At 37.8% G+C, this 24,437-nt stretch overlaps 1 protein-coding gene across 2 annotated transcripts in view; it reads left to right on the forward strand.

Annotated features, from left to right (window-relative positions):
- The window catches only part of Col4a3bp (collagen type IV alpha 3 binding protein), a 105,028-nt gene that overhangs the window by 25,492 nt on the left and 55,099 nt on the right, over positions 1 to 24,437 (forward strand). For both annotated transcript variants that reach the window (XM_021180963.2, XM_021180965.2), the window contains exon 3: positions 11,546 to 11,662. In XM_021180963.2, coding sequence (XP_021036622.1) covers positions 11,546 to 11,662 — 117 coding nt within the window. The remainder of the gene's footprint in view (positions 1 to 11,545; positions 11,663 to 24,437) is intronic.

Raw genomic sequence — 24,437 nt, forward strand, 5'->3', positions numbered from 1 at the left:
ACATATAAAATGTCTAACAACCAAATCAAGGCAAAAAAAATTTTTTTTTTTTTAAAATTTATTTTTTTTTTTTTTTTTTTTTTTTGGCTAGTTGAAATGCATCATAGGTGGTTTTGACTGCACCCTCATTGAGCTGTTTTTCCCTCTCTGTGTTTTGGTGCCCGTAACCTTTCCAGCATTGCCTTGTCATTTCTCATCTCTAAGGACTGTTCCCATTCCCCCTCTAAATCACCTTTTCACATGAGAGACAGAATTACCGCCTTTTATTACAGACTTCTCAGCATTGTTTGCCTTCCTTACACATAGTTTTTACATCTGACATCTTATATTTATTCTCTGTTTATTTGGTTAATACAAGCTCAGAACACTTAAAAATTAGGCCTGCTCATTCTTTTATATCTTCAATTTCTTAAATAATGCTTGGTAAATCATAGGTGTTTATAAATATGTCAGTTGGCTGGTTACATTGATGCATTGACTGAGTGACTTAGATTATGGTGGTCCAGTAGAAATTATTACAGATATAACACAGATGTAATTGAAAATTTTCTAGTAGCTATATTATTAGAAAAAAATGAGATTGATTTTATTATATTTTACTTAATACATCTAAAATATAATTTTAATATGTAGTCATAAAATAATTGAGTTCTTATTTACTGAATCTTAAAATCTATTTTATTGTATATTTTATCATGTTTCAATTCAAATTATTGCTTTTTATCCAACTGTATAGTAGCCACATGTGGTCAATGACTACTGTATTGAATAGTCTAGGTTTAGTTGTTAAAACATTGAAAATAAGAAATCAGACTGGCAGTGTTAATACTCTGCCTTTATTTGAGAATTACAATTGAAAGCAGGGTTTTGTTTCTTCAGGATCCTCAGAATTAAGATATAAAAGCAAACTGCCAATGGCACTCATTAATGAAATTATATGATATGAATTATGCCTCTCTGTGGGTTTTTCTGAAAGATTTATAAGTCAGGTATGTAAACAAAAAACAAAAGGAAAGTGTTGTTGAAAGACATAGTTTGTGAGTGGAAACTAGTTCTAGGAATGATCTTGTCAGACAGTTTCTTCCTAGGTTGTACTCGGTCAAGCTGTTAACAGTTTTTATAGCAAGCTTTTGTTATCTTAGCATCTTGGTTTATAGGGTAGTCTAACAAGGTATTTCTGGCAAAGTATCCTTGTATCCTGTTTGCACCATTGTTTTTTATGCTAAGTTGAAAACAAGAATCAATGTGAGTCATGTCTTTATTTCAGGGTTGTAAGAAAGTGTAGGAGAAAAAGTTGTTAAAAGGAATGAATGAAAGAGGGGAATGAGTAGAAATCCTCAGGAGGAACAGGAGTAATCTATGCCTTAAGCAGTGTGGATCATAGGAAGAACAGTGGTAAGTGGCCTAGCAAGGGTCAATGAAGAAGACAATATAACTGGCGTGGAGTAGCCCAGGGCAGAATATTAGGAAGAGAATGGTGGAACTGGAATCTATAGAACCTTGCAAGTCATTGTATGAACTCTGACTTCTGTTCTCAGTGATGTGAGTTGTTGAAGGCTTAAGAGGAGGCTCAGTCAGATCCTTATAACAGGAGGACTTTGAAACCAGATAGCCTGAGAAAGGTCTATAGATGAACTCTTAAGGGCTGTGAGAGGAATGAATGAAATAATTCAGATCTGCTAAACAACGTAGAGAACTATGGAAACCTGCAGAGTTTGGAAAGGTTAATACAATGATGAATGTTCAGTTGCATTATGGTTTGCCTTAAATATTCAGGAGAAGATAATAGTGACATGAGGGGAATCAAAGTTCAGAGGTAGAAGAGTAGCAAGTGTCCTGTGTTGGGATGTGTAGATAGATTTATCTTGTGATCTGTGCCGTCTTGACTGCTGCTTCAGACCTCTTTATATTTACGTTTGGACTTTGATTTTAAGTATAGTTTGTTATTAAGTACTAGATGAGCTTTGTCTCTTTATCACTGTAATGATGCAAGATGAAGCATCTGACTTTCAGGAAATCTTTTGTAAAGGAAGAAAGCAGGGAGCTGACTTGACAGTCTCTGTGTAGCCCAACTCTGATTCTTCCTGCCTTGGCCTTCTTGGTCGTGGAATGAGAAACATCTCCTGCTGTGACTGCACCTCCATTATTTTTTGTTTGCTAGTTTTATATGTGAAATTACTTCACATAGAGAAGTGGTAAGGATAGCCTTAGTTGACCACTAGGTTAGCATCACAGCAAGGGTTACCTGCCATTCTCCCTGCACACACTATTCATACTGGATTTTTCTGGGTCGTTTGAGAATTCATTGCCTGTTTCCTGTCTCCTTTAGTGCTACAGTATATAATTTCTAAGCATGAAATAATCTCTTAGATTCTTTTATTTGTATTATAACTATTGCAGTGAAAATGTTTGTATAATTTTTTTCTAAATCATAAATTATATTCCAATTTCAATTTAATAGTACTGAAAATGTAGCTTAGTGATAGAGTACTTGCCTAGTACACATAAGTTGCAGAGAGTTTGAGGCCTGTCTGGCACTACACATACAAAAAAATCTGATTTTATCCATAGCTTCAACGATGTTCTATAAGGTACATTTCCCCCCTTCAGTGTAAAACTCTAGTCTAGAATGGCTATTGTAGTTAGGTGCTCTGTCTGATTTTTCTTTTGAGCTAAAGAAATGACTAGCTTCTATTGTCTGGCATAGTACAGTTTTGAAAAAAATATAAACCAGGCCCCTTTTTAAAACATTATTAAAATTCTTAAGTATATGTTACTTTTTAATTTTTTTTCTATGATATTTCTGTGCATGCAAATGTCCTTGTCATCTGTCAATAAGACAAAAAGGCCACCAACAGATTGGGAAATGATTTTTACCAATCCTAAATCAGATAGGGGACTAATATCCAATATATATAAAGAACTCAAGAAGATGGACTCCAGAAAATCAAATAATCCTGTTAAAAAAAATGGGATACAGAGCTAAACAAAGAATTCTCAACTAAGGAATACCGAATGGCTGAGAAGCACCTGAAAAAAATGTTCAACATCCTTAATCATCAGGGAAATGCAAATCAAAATAACCCTGAGGTTCCATCTCACACCAGTCAGAATGGCTAAGATCAAAAATTCAGGTGACAGCAGATGCTGGTGAGGATGTGAAGAAAGAGGAACACTCCTCCATTGTTGGTGATTGCAAGCTGGTACAACCACTCTGGAAATCAGTCTGGCAGTTCCTCAGAAAATTGGACGTAGTACTACCAGAGGATCCAGCAATACCTCTCCTGGGCATATACCCAGAAGTTGTTCAACTTGTAATAAGGACACATGCTCCACTATGTTCATAGCAGCCTTATTTATAATAGCCAGAAGCTGGAAAGAACCCAGATGCCCCTCAACAGAGGAATGGATACAGAAAACGTGATACATTTACACAATGGAGTACTACTCAGCTATTAAAAACAATGAATTTATGAAATTCTTAGGCAAATGGATGGACCTGGAGGGCATCATCCTGAGTGAGGTAACATATTCACAAAGGAACTCACACAATATGTACTCACTGATAAGCAGATCATATGCCCCAGTACAGGGGAATGTCAGGGCCAGTAAGCAGGAGTGGGTGGGTTGGGGAGCAGGGCACGAGGAGGGTATAGGGAGCATTGGGGATAGCATTTGAAATGTAAATGAAGAAAATATCTAATAAAAATATATTTGAAAAAATGTCCTTGTCATATCCAGTGTTTCTTTTTACATTCTCTTGTCTCCATCCCTTCTCCCCCACTTCATGAACCCTAGTGGTTTTTCTTACTTTTAAGTCATCTTCTTTTTCATTAATTTCCATGTGTGAGAAAAAAAAACAAAAACACGATGCCCTTTTCTGTATGTCTGTAAGCTAACTGTTTAAAATATTATCTTCATGTGATATTTACTGAGGTTTCTTACTGTTAGATTCATGTTACACTTTTTGATAATATAAAGTGGATGGTGTCCTCAGAGACATAGTTTTGTCTGCCTACCAACTGTGACTTGAATCTTCTCATTCAGTCAGAGAGAGAAGGGGCTGTCCAAATACGCAGGATGGCCATTCTCTTTGAGAGCAGAATGTAAATAGAATGATTGTTTTCCAGCTCTGCAGATCAAATCCCTCTACAGTTATCACCTATCCCTGCTATATTCTATGTGGTACAACCCATTGCTGTGTATATTTTGAGGATAAATTGTGTTAGATGTGTGTTAGAAGCCTGTCAACACTGTGTCCATGAGCCTTTATATGGCTCCACAGCTGGTGTATATTTGTTATTCCTTAACATTAGGGACAGAACTGGGCGGTATGCATCCTTGGCAAACACTATACCACTTGGCATATAGTTCTCACCTTACCCCATCATATTCCTCCTCTTCCTCCTCATCCTCTTCCTCTTCTCCCTCCTCCTCTCCCTTCTCATCTTCCTCCTTTTTCTGATTTCCTCTTCTTTAACATTTTTTTTTTATATGTAGTTTCCTATTTTTAGGCCGAAATTTCCCAAGATCCCTTATTCCTTCTCTGCCTCAGTCCCAAAGTCAGCCTGGTGGCTTTGGAAGAGAGCAGAGGATGCAGATTTGGGTAAGGGTGGGAACCTTGGGATTCAGGAAGACCGTCTTCCTTTTCTGTTGTATTTCCTTCTCCTAAGCCGCGATGATGACCTTTTCTCTAAGGAGTTCCTTCAGCTTAGCAAATCCAAATGGAAAGCCTTTAAAATTATTAGTCTATTATTAATAATAAATAAATATTATTAATAATTATTATTTTTCTTTTTTTTTCAACTTTTACGTAGTTCTTTAGAGCATCAGTGCTACTTCTCTTTTTATTCTTTGTGCGGTTCTGAACGTATGAATGTTCCTGCTTGCCCATATGTCCATTCCGTCTTGAAAGGGTGTGTTACTCATGCAAAACAGAAAATCAAAATATTCTCATTATCCCCAGCATTGTTAAGGAGAGGCAATGGTCTAATGAATTCAGATGAATTCATACTCATTCTGTTAGGTATAGTAAATATGTGGGAAGATTTAGGTACTGAATAGACCATGAAGAAAAGAAAATCAAGATTTCTGTTGAGTTTGAGTAGAGTCAAGATAAAATTATCTCATCAAGGTGAACACAATTTTTTGTATTTATGTAACACACATACAACAATAAAATGTTTCATGCCAAATTATCTAAAATATATTTTATGTTTTTATATACATTGGTATTTTAAGATGTATATTTAATCTCCATACATGGAGTTAAGTAGACATTTTAGATAATAAGACTGTACTGTGTGAAGGTTAAATCATTGTGTTTTAAATCCTGATTTAACTTTTCCTTTGAAAAAATTATTTGTTATAAGTGTGTACATATGGACGCTTTATATATATATAAACACATTTGGGCGCTTTTACTGCAACATGTATGGCAGGTTCAAGAAAAGGTGGCCCTTTGACATTGTGATACATTGCTGTCTGCAGAGTTTCTCATCAAGAACCACAAAATTGTATCACACACCACCACCCTTCCACCCATCACACACTGACAACATCACACTTGGTGTTTTAAGTAAGTTTACAGTTTTGTGTTAGGCTGCATTCATGGTTCTCCTTGGCCACAGGCATGGGTCGCCCTGTTTGTGAAAGTACTTTTGGAGCCAGTTGGGGAGACCTGGTAGAGCTACTATATACGTAGGGAGTTTTAATGTGTTGGAAGGCCGAACAAGATTCAAGCATTTAAAAGGAAAGTTAGAAAAACAGTTGCATTATATTTGGTGCTACTAGACATTAAAATTACCTAGTTTTAATCTAACTCCTTATTTTAATTCATAAGATAATTTTTTCTATATAGAATTATTATAAGGGACATATTTACCATATGATTGAAATGTGTTTCTCATTATAAATCTTTTAATTAGCAATAGGGTATGTTCACTGATACATGCTAAAATTCCTTAGCTGCATGGTTGGCTAGTCTTAATCACTCTGTATATGGGTCACTGATACCAGTTCTATATTTAGTTTTTATATTTGAAGAACATCGCTTTTATTCCCAGGACTGTGGAGACGTTCTCAAGATGATGATACCTGTACTAGGCCTGAGCATAGCTCGTTGACCTTCTTACCACCTCTGCCTTCCCTGGTGTTACCTTGCACAGAGACAGTAATGTTATGTATTCTGGGAGAGGGCTTGGCTTAGCCACAATGCAGCTAAACATTGGATAAGTACTTGGAATCGTTTATTTTTCAATAAGTTTCATGTTGCTTTACTGTCTTCTACCTACTTAAGCTGTAAATTCTACTCCCAATTATATTTTATTTTATCAAGTATATTTTCATTTCTCTTTTACTTGATCAAAGTGTAAGGTAAATAGTATTAAAAACTAGTATCTTTTTTGCTGCAAGAATAAGCTGCCCTTGAGACATTCTGCATGAGTAGAATAGCTCCCACATATAATCTATAAAGGCCAGATACTTAATTTTCTCTCTCTACCCACCATCTCTCTATGGTTACCTCCCCAAGTAGCATATAGGCATAAGAATTAGCCATTTAGAGTGCTTATGACGTTGTGTGTACCCCCACACACTTAGATTCCTCCTTAGACTTTTCATTCTGGAGCATTACTATACATAGAAGTAGAGACGGAAGGCTGGGGAGATCAACCTGTCAGTAAAGGTCTACTGTACATGCATCAAGACCTGAGTTTGGATCCTAGTATAAAAACCATGTGGAAGTATTCCTATCACCCCAGTGTTTAGTGAGCAGGGCTGGTGGCAGGAATATTTCTTGGAGCTCATTGGCCAGTTAGCCTAACCAAATTGATGAACTCCAGGTTCAGTCAGAAAGTCTGCCTTTAAAAAAAAAAGATAGCAATGAAGGAAGACACCTGATATCCACCCCTCTTCCCACACACAGGTGCAGGACCACATCACACACAGAAGCAGCAGACACGGGACTTCTCAAGTTTCTAGTGTCAGCAATGGCTGGTTTGCAAGGCCCAGCAGCGAAGCGGCCCTGCCATATTTATGCCATAGGTAGTACAGTCTCAGTAAGGACTTTTTTCATCTTACCTAATTTGTTCTGATTCTTTTCTGTGCTTATGCAATGCAAGCTGCCAGTTAGTTTTTCCATAAATTCCTCATGTGAACCAGGAGGTCAGTTTCTGTTGTCTGTAATTTAGGGTGCTGATTGACTCATGTTACTTGAATCTAATTGGAGTTCTTTGACTGCCTTTGTGTTGGGCATAGCAATTTAATTCTTAGTGTTTGTGGAAAGAGGAAGATGCTAGACTTAGATAATTACAAGTCTTTTATTAAGAGTATTTGCCAAGTATTTGGAAACGAGGCAGAACTTAGGTCAGATCTCTGGCAAAAAGAAAACAAAAAACCGGCTGTCAACCTTCCTGACCAACTGGACTTAACGTGTACAACAGAGGCTGCTGACACGTGAGATGGGAACCCCAAAAATAAAGCCAGAGATGAGGGCTCTCAAATGTTGAATCTAAACCTATTTTTCACTTGACATCAGGGCAAGTATGTGTGCAGGTCAGATACAAGGAAGCCAAACCGAGATCCAAGTGGTCTGTTAAACATGCAACGCAGGTACCAGCTGGAATCAGTTGGCATTGCCAGCTAGAACAAAAGCAGTCTTTTTGAGAGTAATGGAACAGAAATAAGACTTTTAAAAATGCTCATAATAAATGAAAGACTAAAACAGTTTCATCAGATAATTCAGTGGTTAATACTTCCACGTGACTTTCCTCCCTAGAAAAGTCCCTTGCAAGCGTCTTATTGTAGGTTCTAGTCTAGACTGTTGGGCTTTTCTACGTGACTTTTGCTGCTGCTCTTTGTCTGTTGACATCTGTAAGAAGTTCCTTTGCTTCTTTCCTTTGTTGCACTCTCTTCAGCTCGGACAAGAGAGAGCTCTGACACTTGCATTTGGAAAAGTCTGGTATCTGAACTCCTCAGTACTTGAGCTAAAAAATAAACGTAAACGTAAACGTACGCGAATGGAACCCCGTAGTACAGAGCTGCCAACAGAGACCTGGTCCTCCTGGTTGGCTGTCTTGCAGGAACCCTCTTATGGAATTTCATTGCACATAGGATCCTAACTACCCTTTATCTCTCTTACTTTACTTAATTAGTTGGGAAAACATTTCTTGAGCATGGGTCCGAAGACCTGGGAGGCAAGAAAGAAGTCTTCTTCTCACCCCTCCCCTTCCTCCGGACCTCCTCCTCCTCTTCCTCTTCCTCCTCCTCCTCATCCTTTTTTTTTTTCTTTTGAGTACTAGGGCTTTACTTATGCTAGACAAGTGTTCTACCACTGAGCTAGAGTCCAGCTTTGTTTATTTTGTGAAAGGATCTTAATAAGGTACCATGCTGGTTTTGAACTCACTGTATATCCTGTATCACAGGAAAGCCTGAACCTCTGATGCTTCTGCCTCCACTCCTGAGTGTCTGGGATTACCTAGCACTGATCCTGGCAAACCTTAAACGGTGTCACACTGTGCTGTGCTGGTATAATGGCTTGGTGGATAAAGTTCTGAGGCTGGGACTGGCATTTGGATCTGCAGAACCCACATAAAAACCAAGTGAGCTTCTTGGCTATCTGCAATCCCACACTCCAAAGGCAGAGTCAGGAGATGTCTAGAGTGAGCTCTGAGTTCAGCAAGAGACCTCTGATGTGTTATAACATTAAAGGCCATGTTCCTTCCTTAGTTCCCTTGTAGATAAATTAATGTATTTTTATTTGTGTATTTACATAATGTGTGGGCATACCTGTGAAGGTGCAGCTGTGTAGGAGCAGAATGTAGTTGGTCACCATGCTTGCAATGGGCACAAGGTTGCAGAGTTGAGGAGTGACTTTAATGGCTGTGGCCGTTGCCCATTCTCAGCTCCATCCGTGGGTTTACCTTCAGGAATTTCTGATCAAATCAAAAATTGGTGTCTTATATATGCCCCCCTATTTCTTAGATTGATGTTAGAAATGACTCCCTTTTGTTCATGGAAAATTTTGCTGGAGAAAGTGGTGAATTCTGACTGTATGTGGTTATTTTATTTTTCTTAAACTTTATTGAGGATGTTAAATCCAATACAAATTGTAAAACATTTTCAAGAATGGTGGTACAAATACAATGGAAGTGATGGTAGAATCCAGGTTGAGAAACCTGGTCCAGTTCCAGCGGTGGAGTAGTCAAGCCATTCGCTTTCTTTGCTCGGTTCTTCATTATACCCTGTTTGCTCCCTCTGAGAAGCCTTCTCAGGAGCCCAATTCTGTTTGGATAGCTGGAGTTGATTTCTTATGTTAACATCTTTTACTCTTTCTGAACTCATGTTTACTAAGATAGGTTTGTGTTGCTGTCCTTTCCCCTTTTGTTTCTTTCTATTGCTCTTTACTTTGTATCATATTCCTATGGTGTCCAAGGCACAGTGATCCAGGAAATATTTAACTTTGTCTTTTGGCCACTCAAAACCATGGTGTACTATTTTAACGGAAATTTGTTTCATAGATTAAAGAATATTGTGGATTTATATTGTTTTACTGCATAAATCGATTAAGAGATCACCCGATGATGTTTAAAAAGAGGGGCAAAATAAGCAATAAGCCCTGGAAGTACAATATGTGAAGTTTTGAGAGAATTTCCTGTAAGGGAAGATTATCAGAGGAGAGGAAAATGACTCTCCTGTCATCTGATAGAAAAAGTAGTAAATCTGATGTAATCTTGTCAGGTGTGAATTTACTTAATAGAGGGGGAACGACATATGAAATCTTTATTTATTTTGGGTATATAGGATATACCATGTAGTCACATGAAGATCAGGGAATATCTTTCTGGAGTCTCTTCCATGGGTTCCAGGGATCAAAGTCAGATAGCCAGCCTTGTGCAGTCACCCTACCCACCAAGCCACTCACTGGCCCTCACTTTATGTACTCTACCTTTGTATGGTTGGTTTTATTTTATTTTTGTAAAATTAGATTATTTATTTACTTTACATCCTGATCACAGTTTCTCCTCTCTCACCCTCCAATCCACCTCTCCTCCCTTTCTCTTCCAAAAAGCTCGGGAAGGCCTCTCCCAGATACCAACCAGCCTTGGCTATCAGGTTGCAGTTAGACTGGGTGCATCTTTTTCTCCTTTTAAGGCTAGACAAGGCAGCCTAGTAGGGGCAAGGGGTCCCAAAAGCAACCGAGTCAGAGACAGCTCCTGCTCCTGCTGTTACAGAGTGCCACGTGAAGATCTTGCTACACACCTGTTAAACATTCACAGAGGGCCTAGGTCAGTCCTCTGCAGGCACCCTGGTTGCTTTTGGGCCCAGGTTAGTTGATTCTTAGATTTTCTTGTTGTGTCCTTGACCCCTCTGGCTCCTACCATCCTTCCTCCCCGTTGCCTGCAGGGTTTACTCAAGCTCTGTCTAATGTTTGGCTGTGGGTCTCTGTGTCTGCTTCCACAGTTGCTGAGTTATGCCAGGACACTTACTTGATTTATGTATAGATTTTACCCTAGTGCCTTCCATTACCTCTCTCATCCCCCTTCCACACGCACCATGATCCCTTTCCCCGTCAACCATTAAACTACTTCAACTTCCCCGACTTTCCTGTGTGCTTCACTGAGTTTATTGGATTGTTTGCATGAGTGTGGGTGAGGTGCATAAGCAACACTAAAATGTCTCCTGTCTCCTAGCAACCATTAACCCCCTGTAGCTCCTCCTCTGGGGGGATAATGTTTCTTGAGCCCCTGGAATTCACTTTTGAACAATAAGGGAAAAAGATAGCAAATGTTTTCTCTAAAACTTCTTTTAACCTTTTTATTATTATCATCATTATTATTATTTATTTTATTATTATTTATTTATTTATTTATTTTTGGTTTTTCGAGACAGGGTTTCTCTGTGTAGCCCTGGCTGTCCAGAAACTCACTTTGTAGACCAGGCTGGCCTTGAACTCAGAAATCTGCCTGCCTCTGCCTCCCAAGGGCTGGGATTAAAGGCGTGCGCTACCAGGCCTGGCTTTTTTTTTTTTTTTTTTAAAGATTTATTTATTTATTATATGTAAGTACACTGTAGCTGTCTTCAGACACTCCAGAAGAGGGCGCCAGATCTCATTGCGGATGGTTGTGAGCCACCATGTGGTTGCTGGGATTTGAACTCTGGACCTTCGGAAGAGCAGTCGGGTGCTCTTACCCACTGAGCCATCTCACCAGCCCCCCAGGCCTGGCTTTTTAACCTTTTTAAAATTATGGTTTTGGTGATGTTCCCACTACTTAAGCAAACTCTAATCATTTGATGAACAGTATTCTGTGTTTTTTAAATAGATGTTTATAGATTATGTGTCAAATCATTTGTGTGAGTAGTGAATGAAACTTGGATTTTGTATATAACTGACAAGTGTCAGAGACATCTTGAAATACATTATTTCAGTAGAAAGATTAAAAAGTTAGAGTCTTTCAGATAGAGTATGCTCACATTTTTTTGATGAAGGGACCGACATTCTAAATATATAATTAACTTGGTTTTTCACTTTCTGCTTTTTCCACAGCCTCATGATTTTGATGAATGTCGGTTTGATATTAGTGTAAATGACAGTGTTTGGTATCTTCGTGCTCAGGATCCAGAGCACAGACAGCAGTGGATAGATGCCATTGAACAGCACAAGGTAAGATCACTGATGATCACCTGCTGTGGGAGTCTACAGAGTACTCTAGGGATAACTCCTTCACAGTAATCTTGACTTGTTAATCCCAAAGATGCAAGGAGAAAGCCTACTGACCTAAATCATCATGGCATGCTTAAAGCAAGCTTTTTATTCATGTACCCGGCTGCCTCTACCTGAGGTGGGTTCAAGAGGTCAACGCGGAATGTGAAGAAGACGGTGCTTTTGTAGCTCGGGTTAGGGGGGTTCTAAATAGAGGGCTTGGCCGGCAGAAAGGCAGAGTTACAGGAGCTGAGCATCATTAGTCAACAAGTTAGTCACATCCACCTGAAACAAAGGCATGGTTGCAAGGTGGGCATAACAAAGGTAGGTATAACAAGGTGGTCAGTCAGAGAACCTTTGGAAACAGATGTAGGGTTGCAAGATTAAACAACTTTTTAAACAAAAACATGATTAGATTGCCATTCCTGGAACAGGCAGTATAGAACCATTTGTAGTTAATGTTACAAGTGGGGCAAAGTTACAAGTTAGGCATAGCCGAGAAACAGGTTTAATCATAAGCAGAAATGAACCTAGTTTGTCTTTATTATAAGGTGGCTGGCTTTTAAGCCTAAGATGGAGGCAGGCTAATTCTTCAATGTAAAGAATTATGAAGTATAGAGCTGGGCGTGGTGGCGCACGCCTTGAGTCCCAGCACTTGGGGAGGCAGAGGCAGATAGATTTCTGAGTTCGAGGCCAGCCTGGTCTACAAGTGAGTTCCAGGACAGCCAGGGCTATACAGAGAAACCCTGTCTCGAAAAACCAAAAAAAAAAAAAAAAAATAATAATAATTATGAAGTATGTTACTGAAAAATGGAACTTTGTTTGGTGGAGTGGTAAAGATTAAGGCAGTCAGACACTTTAGAATCGTTTTTTGTTGATGTTGTTTTTTGTCTAACACCGCAATTGCACGAAGATATTTATTAAAATAAATATTTTTATTATTAATTGAAATAAAAACATAACCTATTTCATAGGTTTGATTTTTGTTGGTTCATTTGTTTGGTTTTTGAGAGTCTCTCTGTGTAGCCCAAACTTGCCTTGAACTCACAGAGCCCTATCTCCCTCAGACTCCCAGGTGGTGTGATTAAGGGTGTACCTCCTCGTGCCCGCTGATCTTCTGTTGTTGTCCAGGATCTGCTTTATCAATAATGTTTTTTAAGCTACCTTGTTAAAATGAATGTAAGAATAACATTCAATTGTAAGAACTTAATGCTTAAAAATGTCAGTGTTCATTTTTATAGTCATTATAATCATTTGAGCAGATTTGTAGTACAACCATTTGCAAATCATTTTTTTTATAACTATGAGTCTTATAGAAAGCGTCTAAAAACTGGTTTTGCTGTTTAGGGCATGTTCTATGACGTAAAGCTAATCTCTGTGGTCTGCTTTCGCTGGTACGTAGTCTAAAGAACCATACCAGTAGTCAGTCTTCCTTATTCCTAGTTCACTGCTATGGCAAAGCCTAGGCAAAGTTCTGTAGTCACTATACCATCCTTCAGTGACTTAAGAGAGTTTGTGCCTCTTTGCATACTTGTCTGTACTTGTTCACACGAGTGTCAACACAGTTAGAGTTGAAATACCTGTTTTATTTTTGGCAGCCACAAGACACACAGGCAGCACAACAAGAAAAACCAGATTCATCTGCTAGGGCATGAGAACATTCTGAGACCAGTGATTTGTTAGCTCACCTTTTCCTTTCTTGGTTTATTTTCAGTTTAGAAAATAAATATCTTTTTAGTATTATGCCGGTTTAAAATGTTTTCTAAGTCTTAGTTATTTTTTGGCTATAATTTCATAAGAGAGCATATACATGAAAAATGAGGGTCATTTTTATTATTTAAAAACAAGATGAACCAGTACTTTAGAATCTCATTCCTTTGAAGCCAAACTGACTTGACTCACAGCAGCCTCTGCCACATGTGACTCTGGGCATTTGTGACTAGCCTTCCAGACGTCCCTCAACTGTCAGTTGGTTGTGCTTCTAGTCAAAACTATAATAAGGGATAGGTAAGATCTCATTTATCTAAAATGTTTATAAGATATACATCATTATAAATTATGTATCTGGTGTGTGTGTGTGTGTGTGTGTGTGTGTGTGTGTATACACATCCATCCCCAAAGTGACAAATGTCCCTGCTTATAGTATAGTTGAAAAAGCAAGGGCTTTGGAGTCAATAGATTCCGTAAATTATAGCATATTGTCTCTGGAAGAAGAGTTGAACATTCAATGAGAGTGGCTAAATGTACACACCCAGAAAGTTGATTATATTCATTCAGGGCAAGCTCTCTCATTGGTGATTAAAGATTAAGCAAGACCACTTTGTGTATTTTTAGCAGATTTGACCTTTAAGGTTTTGTCAGTTGATTTAGACTTATGGCTATTCTTTTTCTGAGAGAAGTTTATTTTGTTCTCTTTTCTCAGTATAGTCCAAGCCAGGTACTATGCGAGTTTCCATTTGTATTTTCTGTTTGCAGGAGATAAGCACATAAAGGGTGCAGCTCATGTTAATGATTTCTTTGGATCTCACATGTGAGACTTAAGCTGATCTTAAGTTCTTTGGAAAAACTAATATAGCTACTTTTAAAACAAATTTTGTTATTGTTTTCATGCTTAATGTATATGTGATGTGTGACTGCTAACCAGCATGCTAGTTGATATGTAAATTAACTGTAAATTCTAAAACTAACTTATTTTGATTTCTTTATCTAACTGAAGGAGAAATTTCAAATGTTACTACCTTTAATTTACAAATTATCTTCTTTCTTTCCCTAATAAAGCAGATAGAGTAATGTTTTTCCTGGGTCAATATCATTAAGGACTGTTGACAGTTTCACTTGGAAATTTTACTAAAATAAACATGAAGTTAACCTGATCTTTAGAATTAATGCCAAATTATTAAGGCGATGATGACACTGAGACCTGCCAGTTTCTAGAGGTCACTGAGAACCAGTTAGAGGTCGCTGAGAACCAGTTAGAGGTCGCTGAGTATCAGTTAGAGGTCACTGAGAACCAGTTAGAGGTCGCTGAGAACCAGTTAGAGGTCGCTGAGTACCGGTTAGAGGTTGCTGAGTACCAGTTAGAGGTCACTGAGTACCAGTTAGAGGTCACTGAGTACCAGTTAGTGTATCACGTGCTTTATGTGACTCATCATCTCTCTGCCACCCTGGAAAGTAAAGAAAGTGTAATTTTACAAGGAGTTGACATATTTGTAGTAAAATTAAATATTTTGTGTATTATGCTACTAACTTCTAGTTCATTCTGATTTTGTTTGGGGGGGGTTATCTTGTTTTTTGTTTTGTTTTCTTAATTCTACACAGATTTTCTCTCTCTAGCTGTTTGAGTCTACAGAACTCACTCTGTAGACCAGGCTGACCCTGAGCTCAAGAGATCTGCCTGCCCTTACCACCCAAGTGCTGGGATTAAAGATGGGTGCCACCACTGCCCTGCTAGTTCATTCTATTTTAGCATTTGATTTTATATTAATTCTCTTTTGTATCAATTACTACTGGTAAACTCATTGCTGGAACACAGTTCTCTTAAGACCAGTTCTTTAAAATTAGTACATCTGAATTCTCCTAGCCTGTGTGTATAAACTAACGGAATTCTTCCTCTTGCTCTTGGGTGGCCATAAAAGACAATGTGTTGTGTAGACTAGTGTTTTAGTACTGCTACAATCAGATCCATACATTTTTTTGAGTCATGCCACTACTATGTACTAGATGCATAAGCTTAGTAAGTTTCCTATAAAATGAAATATGATAGCATGCTATATGTTTCCTTTCTCTCCACCCATAAAAACAAACAGGTGAGCTATATAGCCTACTCAGGATAAACAAAAAAATGTAGAGCATGAATGATGTGGACTCTGATCATTTCAGCTCATTCAATTCACAGTTACTTTCTCTGGCTATTACCTGCTCTTCGGATAGCTGGACAGTCCACTTGGAATAGTAAACATATCTTTCTGTTCTGATGTCATTGGAAGGCTGTTGTATGTTTGTTTATTTGGTTTGGTTGAGTTGGATTGGTATGGATTGGTTCTTGTAGTGGGTTTGCTTTATTAGAAGTTCCAGACAGGTTTTATTAATATTTAACACCTGGAAGGTCTGAAGGTTTCTGTTCCTTCCCAGGATCCTCTTATACTCATTATATAATAAGCTCTATACTAATATATTTCATGCAAATATACAGCGCATGCCTTTACACTCTATCTCTGACTCTCATAGGTGCATGCATGAGAAACAAGTGTTCTGTATTCTAAGACTTCTCGAGTGATAGAGAGGTAATGATAGCTAATCATTTTGAGGATGAATGTGTGCCAGATATGGTTATAACTGCATAATAGACTTACCTTATTTTACTCATATATTTATATGAGAATAGCATTGTTACCTGAGGTAATTGAAGCACAGAAAGATTAAGTAGCCTGTCCAAGGTTAGACACTGGTAAGTAAAGGAGCCAGTCTTTCCAACCCAAGAGGGTGGGCTTTTAGCCAATAAGTTCTTCTGCTATCCTACAAGTATGCATTTACAGGAAATAACTTATTGACTTAAGTCATGGACTTATTGATTCAGACTATTCTCATACTTTAATAATTCTTCATGTTTATGGCTTTTTTTAGACTACAAGTTCCTTATGGACTCAGATATATTAATTTGTAAGAATTATAAAATTGGGCACAAAAAATTTACAATTTTTTGAAGTCTCCCAAACTCTCCCTTTAACCTTTAATGCCCAGTGTTAGAGTGATTACTAATTATTAATACAGTAGGTCCTATACTCAGTGTCTACTTCTGCCTTCCTTCCTTAGTATACTCATCCCAGAGTAACCTGCTCACTGGGAGCAAAAGTCTCAAAGAGATGACTTCTATTTGTTTCTTGTTATATTAGATATTGCATATTTTCGTGTGATGTTAAATAATAACTGTTATAAAAGAAAGTACTCAGTTCTAAAGTCATTTTTAAAATCAGATTTGTTTTCAAAATATATAGAAAAGGAAGGCCATGAATATATGAAACAAATAATTTTATTTAGAAACAATTTTTTGGCTTTTTTTTTTGAGTCAATTTATATCTTGTACAACACTGAATATTTTACTAAGATGAAAGTTTTATATTCAAATCTCTTGGCATTTTGCCTTTCAAATGAGAATGATGTTTACTCTTTGTAAACTAAAAACTATATGAAGTTTAGGTGGTGGTTTGTATTTGGATTCAATGAACATTTTTCTGGTATTGGTATGCCTCTATATTTAAGGGCCTCTGTGTGCATTTTTTATGTAACCAATTTATGAAAGAAATATATAAGTGGTTTATTAGTTTATTAAAAATTGAGATGCATCCCTGGTGTCTTCTACAGTTAAAATTCTTGTGATAATGACTAAACACAATTGCAAAATTTTAATTTCAACAAATAAAAAAAAATCAAAAGTAAATTGAGAAAATTTTATATGAGCAGTGAAAAAGAAAAAAATATTTTTTAAAAATTTTCAACCATTCAATTTTACCAATGAAGACTCTCAGGGAGGCAGAGAAATCACCCACCTGACCTTCCTCCTCATCCAGTGTCCCACAAACATTCTCTCCTCCCATGCCATCTCAAAAACCTCTTGAGCTCAATGACTCTCCTTCTACTTCCTGTGTACCTCTCTATCTGTCCTCCTGACTTCCACTTACTCCCTAGGTTCACTTCTTGTTAACTGGTTACTTGCCTCACCCCTTGACCTATGGCTGACTTCATTTAATCCTGTTTACAACAGTCAAGCAGAAAGCTCTTAGATTACAAATGTGTGCTAGAGTTGAGACACACCACAACAAAAAACAGGTTTTTCCAGTAAATATCACAAGCTCAGGGTTCAGTGTGATCAAATATCCTGTAACATTTCCCCCTTTTTGTCTAAATAAAAAGGAAAAGTTTTAACTCTAACACAGTAAAGCTATTTATAATAATGAAACTATTTCTGCTAAGCTTTCTACAATATCCAGCTTGATTGTATTTGGTATTTATCATACATGCAGCTGAAGACATTAGCTTGATAAGATTTTTTTTTTTTTTTTTTTTGTCTAATCATAGAAATTCTTATAAATCAGTTTGAAAAGTTCGGAAAGTATGTCAGGTCTGTGTGAGGGCTTGCGTATAGTCTTCAGCACTATAAAACAAATGACAAAAACAGAAGTTAATAGCACCAAGAGTCAATGAGGGTCTGAAGCTGCAGAAAGTCACTCAGGACTGAGAGCCGTGAAGTGTGCAGATATTTGAAAAGTTGAACTTAGATATCTACTTAGGTCAAATTAATTAAAATTTTGAAAAAATACAAACACTGATATGAAAGATACATTCATTTTAATTATGCTCTTTAGCTTATGAGAATAGAGGCCAGTCTAAGTTCTATAATAAGTGATAAAATTGTCCTAAGCCCCAAAGAGTATAGAATACCATACTTAATCAAAGAAAGTCTCGGCTATGCACTTAACTTTTAAGTGATTTGATTGGTAACAAAATTTGATTCCTTTTCAGGCTTTGCCCTCAGATGCAGTTGATGCAGGTTAATTTTATCCTCCTCTCTTTCTGTCATAGTTCTTGCTTATTTGTAACTTCTGTTCACCCTCCATCTCTTCTCCTTGGTTTGTTACATTCTTTGCTGACTTTGCTTCAGTTTAACTTCAACTTCGGCTGCCCTAAACTCTCTGTAGTGCCCAATTGAAGAAAGAAAGAAAGAAAGAGAGAGAGAGAGAGAGAGAGAGAAAGAAAGAGAAAAAGAGAAAAAGAAAGAAAGAAAGAAAGAAAGGAAGAAAGAAAGAAAGGGAAAAGGAAAGGAAAGGAAAAAGAGAAAGAAAAAAGAGAGAGAAAGAGGAAAGGAAAGGAAAGGAACAGAACAAGAACTTATTGATTGCTTTTTCATATCAGTTAGTATAAACTGATCATCCCTGGTCCAGTCTCAGTTAATCATACAATTAGGATTATTTTTGTTTAAACTTATGAATGGGATTAACAGATATACTCGTGAGGCCATCATGCTGAGATCATCTAAGGATATAGGAATGGATTCTTTTTCTCTGCCAATTTAAAGAATAAAAAAGCAGGAAAAGCAAGGTCTTAGCACTCCGCCAAGTTTTATTAAAAGCAGAATTGCACAAAGAAACAGACTCTCTATGTAGAAAGGGTTCCAAAGACGGGATTCCAAGTTTTTCTGGCAGAGCCCAAACTTTTCTGTGTTTTGAGGTAGGATGGGCTCTCTTTCTGCCCCAGAATTGGCTAGTTTAGGCTATTGTATTGGAGTACATAAGCCAAAGAGAGGAAACTCATTTGTTCTCACCCCAGAAGCCCTTGTGGCAGGTTTGAGTCTTCTGGCAGGAAAAATCCCATTCTTTGCCTTGGAGAGAAGCAACAGGAGGTGAAGTGCTTAGATGAGAAGGACATTGAGCTGCCTCGAGCTCTTGTCTCCTGCCTGCCTGCCAGGGCTCTACTTATAGTCCTTCAAAGCGGAATGCCATGAAAGTCTGACACTGGGGTATAGTTTATTAGGTTTATAAGTATTTAAAATGTTTAGTCACATATTTCCCAGGAACAATGTATGTGACTGTTACTACATTTTCAGCTTATTTTTCTTCTCTTGTCTGTCTCTAATTCACTTATGTTTCTTTAGCTAAGAAACAGGTGAGAGCAAAAACAATGTTTAAGTTCTATCTCATATTGCTAACTAATATAGATGACTTTAAATGTGAAAGTACATGTTACAAATATATGCCATTTTGTACAATAGCTTAATGTTGTATAGAACTTTTCTTTGGGAGTGAAGTCTTCAAGCAGTCACTAGAGCAGATGGGTTCTGCTTTTCTGTATTTGATATGGGAAAGTAATGGTGGGTGGCATTGCTTACATGTATGGACAATAGTAGAAACAATTTGCTAAGTTTATGCATGGATTAAACACTAGCTGAGAAAAATGTTTCTTTTAAAAAAGATCAAAGGATGCAGAATGATTCTTTTCCCCTCGAGTCTTTTAGTGGTGGTCTAATAGCTCTTTATTTATATTTCCTTGATTCCTAGATCAATGTTATCTGTCCATCTGATAGTGATGGATGAGTTGTAGCACTGAGTACTAGGTACTAGGTGGTACAGACTGAGTACTAGGATGAATGAATATACCCTGGGCTAGTAGTGTTTTCATTTCAAAGAATTCTATTATTTTTCAGACACATGAAACATATAAAGTAAGGCTAGTGCTAGGAATACTTACATTACTCTACATTTCTTAGCCCGTTAGTTTGGTTGTTTATAGTCCTACCCATCTGATATGTTGAGGAATAAAAGGAGTAATTAAGGTTTAAGTAAGTGTATCTTCAAATAGGCACTACTCCCAGCTTACATAGAGATGAAACCTAATGGATCATGTGACCACTGGTCAGTCAGTAGGATGTTATCCAAAAAAACAGTGCCCTAAAATGTTTAGAATAGCCCTCTATTTCTAGTTAATATCAGCTTTTTTTCATGACTATAGAGTTACGTATCTTCCCCATATGGTTAAATCTGACAAGTCTTAAGATGCGTTTCAAATCCACCCTGCAAATTTTCTATTTGCGTATATTTTACGAGTTTCTGTGGTGTCTTAATTACATGAGAAAAAAATAGAAAAACCCTACTTTTAGTCTTACAGACCTAAACAATTACTCTTCATTTAAAACCATTCCTTTATGTACATTTTCCCTTTCAGTCCATTATTTATGGGTGAGGATTTGATGATGTCACAGAGCAGAAATCCTTTTTGCCACCTATAAAAACACTGTGCTACCAAATCTCCCTAATATAAGTGACTCCTCTGAAAGTCTGAAGTCCTTGGAAAGCTTCTAGTTTCTAGGGTTGAGGATAGGCATAAATGGTAGACTATTGTTATTTTTTAGCTCATTTCAGCCCCTACAACAGTAACAGTTACCCATCCTCAGCCCCATAGCTGTCAGGTGTGTACGTAGTTTGTGGGAACAAAGATTAGGACAAAGAACCCTTGTTTTATAATATGGAGGTCTGTTCTATGATCTTTATTGATACTCTTTGTTATAACTTCAAGCAAAGAGGTTGGAAGTGATTTTTGCATTCATAGCCTCACATTGTAGCAAGATTGTCTCCTTTATTTTGAAGTGATTTTTAAAAATTATTTTATTTATTGTTTTTTTTTTTTAATGTACCTTGGTGTTTTACCTGCATATCTGTCTGTATGAGGGTTGTCAGTCTCCTGAAACTAGAGTTATAGATGGTTGTGAGTTGCCATGTGGGTGCTGGGAATTGAACCCAGGTCCTCGGGGGGAAAAGCAGCTAAAACTCTTAGCTGAGCCATCTCTCTGGCCCCTTGAAGTAATTTTCAATTCCATTCCCTCAGTTTTTATTTTTCTTTCCCCTTTTGGTGGCAAAATGATAAGAATTAAGAATTTTTAAACTGCTTAGTATATAAGGGAAATTACAAAGTGACTTGCATAGGTAAGAAATAACACAGGCACAAAAAAGTTGGAAGCAGACTTTGACTTTACCCCTCAGACACAGAGCTGACCTATGGGCTGTAGCACAGAGTAGAGATAAAGCCTTGAGGGAGAAAGGCCCAGTTAGCAGGGTGCAACCCTGCTAGATTTACATAGCCCGTTTTACAACAACAAAATAATTGTCATTCATACAAAGAAGTAGGAACGATGATGCTTTTAAAGGAACAAAAAAAAAAAAATAGAAACTATCCCTGAAAAAAATCTGAAGGTTAATCTAGTGGGGGAAAAATATTAAATCAACTTCCTTAATGGTGCTTTAAGAGATAAAAGAGAATTTTAAAAAATATAAAATTATCAAAAAAGAATCATAAAGAGATTCTGTAACTGAAACATGCAATAAATGAAAAACAATCACCTGGAGGACTCTTAAAGTACTGCTGGTCTTCAGTCCTTTTTGGAATCCCAAAGAAGTAGGGTCTAATACCAGTGACAGAATACCTCGGCAGGAACATACATGAACTTGACAGTGAGAGCAAACTGGCAAAAAGGAACAACACCTTTTTCAGTGTCCTTTTATATGTGGGCTTCCACCAAGGGGTATGGCCCAGATTTAGGGTAGGTTTTTCCGATTTAAAACAGACAATAAACAATTCCTCCTGGGTATGTCCAGCTGTTTGAATTTTAGTTGATTCTGGAGAAAGTCACCTTGACAACCAAGAGCCATCTATTTATTATACTCTCAGCTTGCTGCATGTGGTTGACAGTGGACACTCTCAGTGTCCTGAGTCAGTTGCCTGCCACCATGCCTTCCTCAACATTCTGGACCCTCCCTCTGGAACCATAAGCCATATGAAACACTCATGTACAACTTGGTCTTGTTGTTTCATAAAACCAACCAGTAGGGAATTACTATTGGAATGGTTTGTTGCTGTGAATAGCTTGAAGGTAGATAGATGAGTTTGGAACTCGGGACTCAAACAGTGTAGTTAAGTATTGTAAGCAGAGCTTATTGCTGCCATTCTGTTAGGTTCCTGGAAGACTACATGCTGAGAGGAATTTGGAAAATGGAAGCCGGGATTATGGTATTTCAGAGGGAAGCAAGGTCTGTATTGGAAACTAGGCTAGAGGACATGCATGTGAAATTTTGGTAAAGAATCTGGCTGCTAAGACTAGAATCTGTGTGTTAAGATCTTTTCTGAGGCTAAATTAAAAAGTAATTTCTTTGGGCAAGGAAATTTCAAGATAGCATAATATCAGATGTGTGGCATAGTTATTACTTACAGTTCTTATGCAGTAAAAATTCAATGAAAAAAGTGAATGAGACAGAAAAAAATACTAAGTATACATTTTGGAAGAAAAAGTGCACTAGGGAGCCTAATTGTTAAGGGGCACTTTTAAGGAGAGGCCTCATTCTCGTCATGGGAACAATAAGAAGGGTACCTTCTTGGCAAGGCCTCACCCAGGTAAGCTTTCTGATTGTGAAAAAGAAATCCCAAGAAGGCAATTGCTTCAAGATAAGAACTGTGCTGCTAATGTAGTCAAAGAGTGTGAGGATCCATTCCAAGCTGGCAGCCAGACTTGAGAGTGTATTGGATTTGTAAATGTGAAAACCACAAGAGTGGGGTCAGGGGGTGGGGCGGGGTCATGAAGTCTTCATTTTAGGTTTCAGAGATGCTGAGACCAAGCAACATGTGGCCATGCAGAGGCCTTGAGAGGTCAGTGGGTGGATCTGTGAAAGTAAAGCCTAGCACTTCAGATGTAGGAGTTGGAGGAATCAAGCTAGAACTGGCCTGGAAGCCTTCTTCCTTTGTGTTGACTCTCATAGTTTTAGAAGATTCCATGCAAATTATCAAATAAAAGTAGTCCTTTCCAATTGGAAAGCCAGTAAACCACAGTGATGACTGGACCAGCAAGATAGCCACAGTTGTGCAGTAGTGGCCGTAGTATCTTAGGGATAACCAACAATTATCTATAGGCTTAGGCATGCTCAATAGGAAGGAATTTTGACAGATGCTATAAAACTAGCCAGCTACTGGAAAGATTATCAACCCTAGAAAGATCTCACTGCTTTTAGGTCCTATATACAATATAATTTTATAATTTCTATTTTCTAAATATATGTGTCCTCAGCTCTCACCCCTTAGCCAAGAAGCTTCTCTTTGTCACACATAGGCACCGTTACAGAGATCTGCAACTAGTCCAGTCGTTGAGAAGTAGTGACTTTAGGATTTTCAACCCCTAACTGGTACATCTGCAAAGCAACTCCTATACCTAAGGCTCAGAGAAAATCTTGGAAGAGTAGCTGAAAAAATTGGGAGAACCAGAGGCCAATGATGTCTACTGTTTGATAGTGTCTCCTAGATGACATGGAAAATGCACCCATGAATTCTCAACAATATGGTTGCCTGAAAAGACCAGCATAATCCCATCAGCAGTTGACATGCTAATGCAAACAGAAGACTTTCCACCTGATCCCACCACTGAAGAAGAGCTACAGGTGGTCACTGGCTGCTGAGAAAGGGGTAAATCAGTTTCCTCCAGGGAAACGCTCCCAGCCAGGGTGTCCAGCCCCAAGTGCTCAGCCCTGGACACAAGAATATGTAAGCAAAGCTCATTGGATTAAGTAAGTTATATATACATGTGTATGTGTGTGTATATATTCACATACATACAGATGTGTATGTATAAGTAGCAGTAATAACTAAACAAATCATTACTTTGGGAGGGAGGGGAGCATAGTAAAAGCTGGGGTTGGGAGGGAGATACAGGAGTGATATAGATGCAGTGCTGGTGTAGCTCTTGTATGAAGTCCTCACCATCAGGAGAACTTAAATAAGAGTGAGCTCTGGCTTGGGGAGGAGCCCCCAGATGGTGGAGATGTCAGATCCATGAGACTCCATCTGAGAAAAGCTGCATCTAAGGGGCATGACTAGCTCAAGAGAGAATTTAAAATGCGATTCCCAGACATTGGGCATGGAGCTGTGTAATTTGTTGTTTGTCCTGGGTCCGTTTGGTCTTGCTTTGGTGCAGTGTTTGCTCACTGTGCTCTTTCCCTTCCCTTTGGAACTGGAGTGTATAGTATATCTCATTGGATATTGGAATTTTGCCACTTGCTTTTTTGATTTTTACAGGGGCTCACAGTTAAAGAGTTTACCTGATCTCTCAAAAGACACTTTGGATTTTAAGAGTGTTAAGACTGTGGAAGACTATAGAGACTTTTAAAGTTGCCCTAAATAACATTTTTCCTTATAAAATGACCATTAG

This window comes from Mus caroli, chromosome 13, assembly GCF_900094665.2.
Source record: "Mus caroli chromosome 13, CAROLI_EIJ_v1.1, whole genome shotgun sequence".
NCBI lineage: Eukaryota > Metazoa > Chordata > Mammalia > Rodentia > Muridae > Mus > Mus caroli.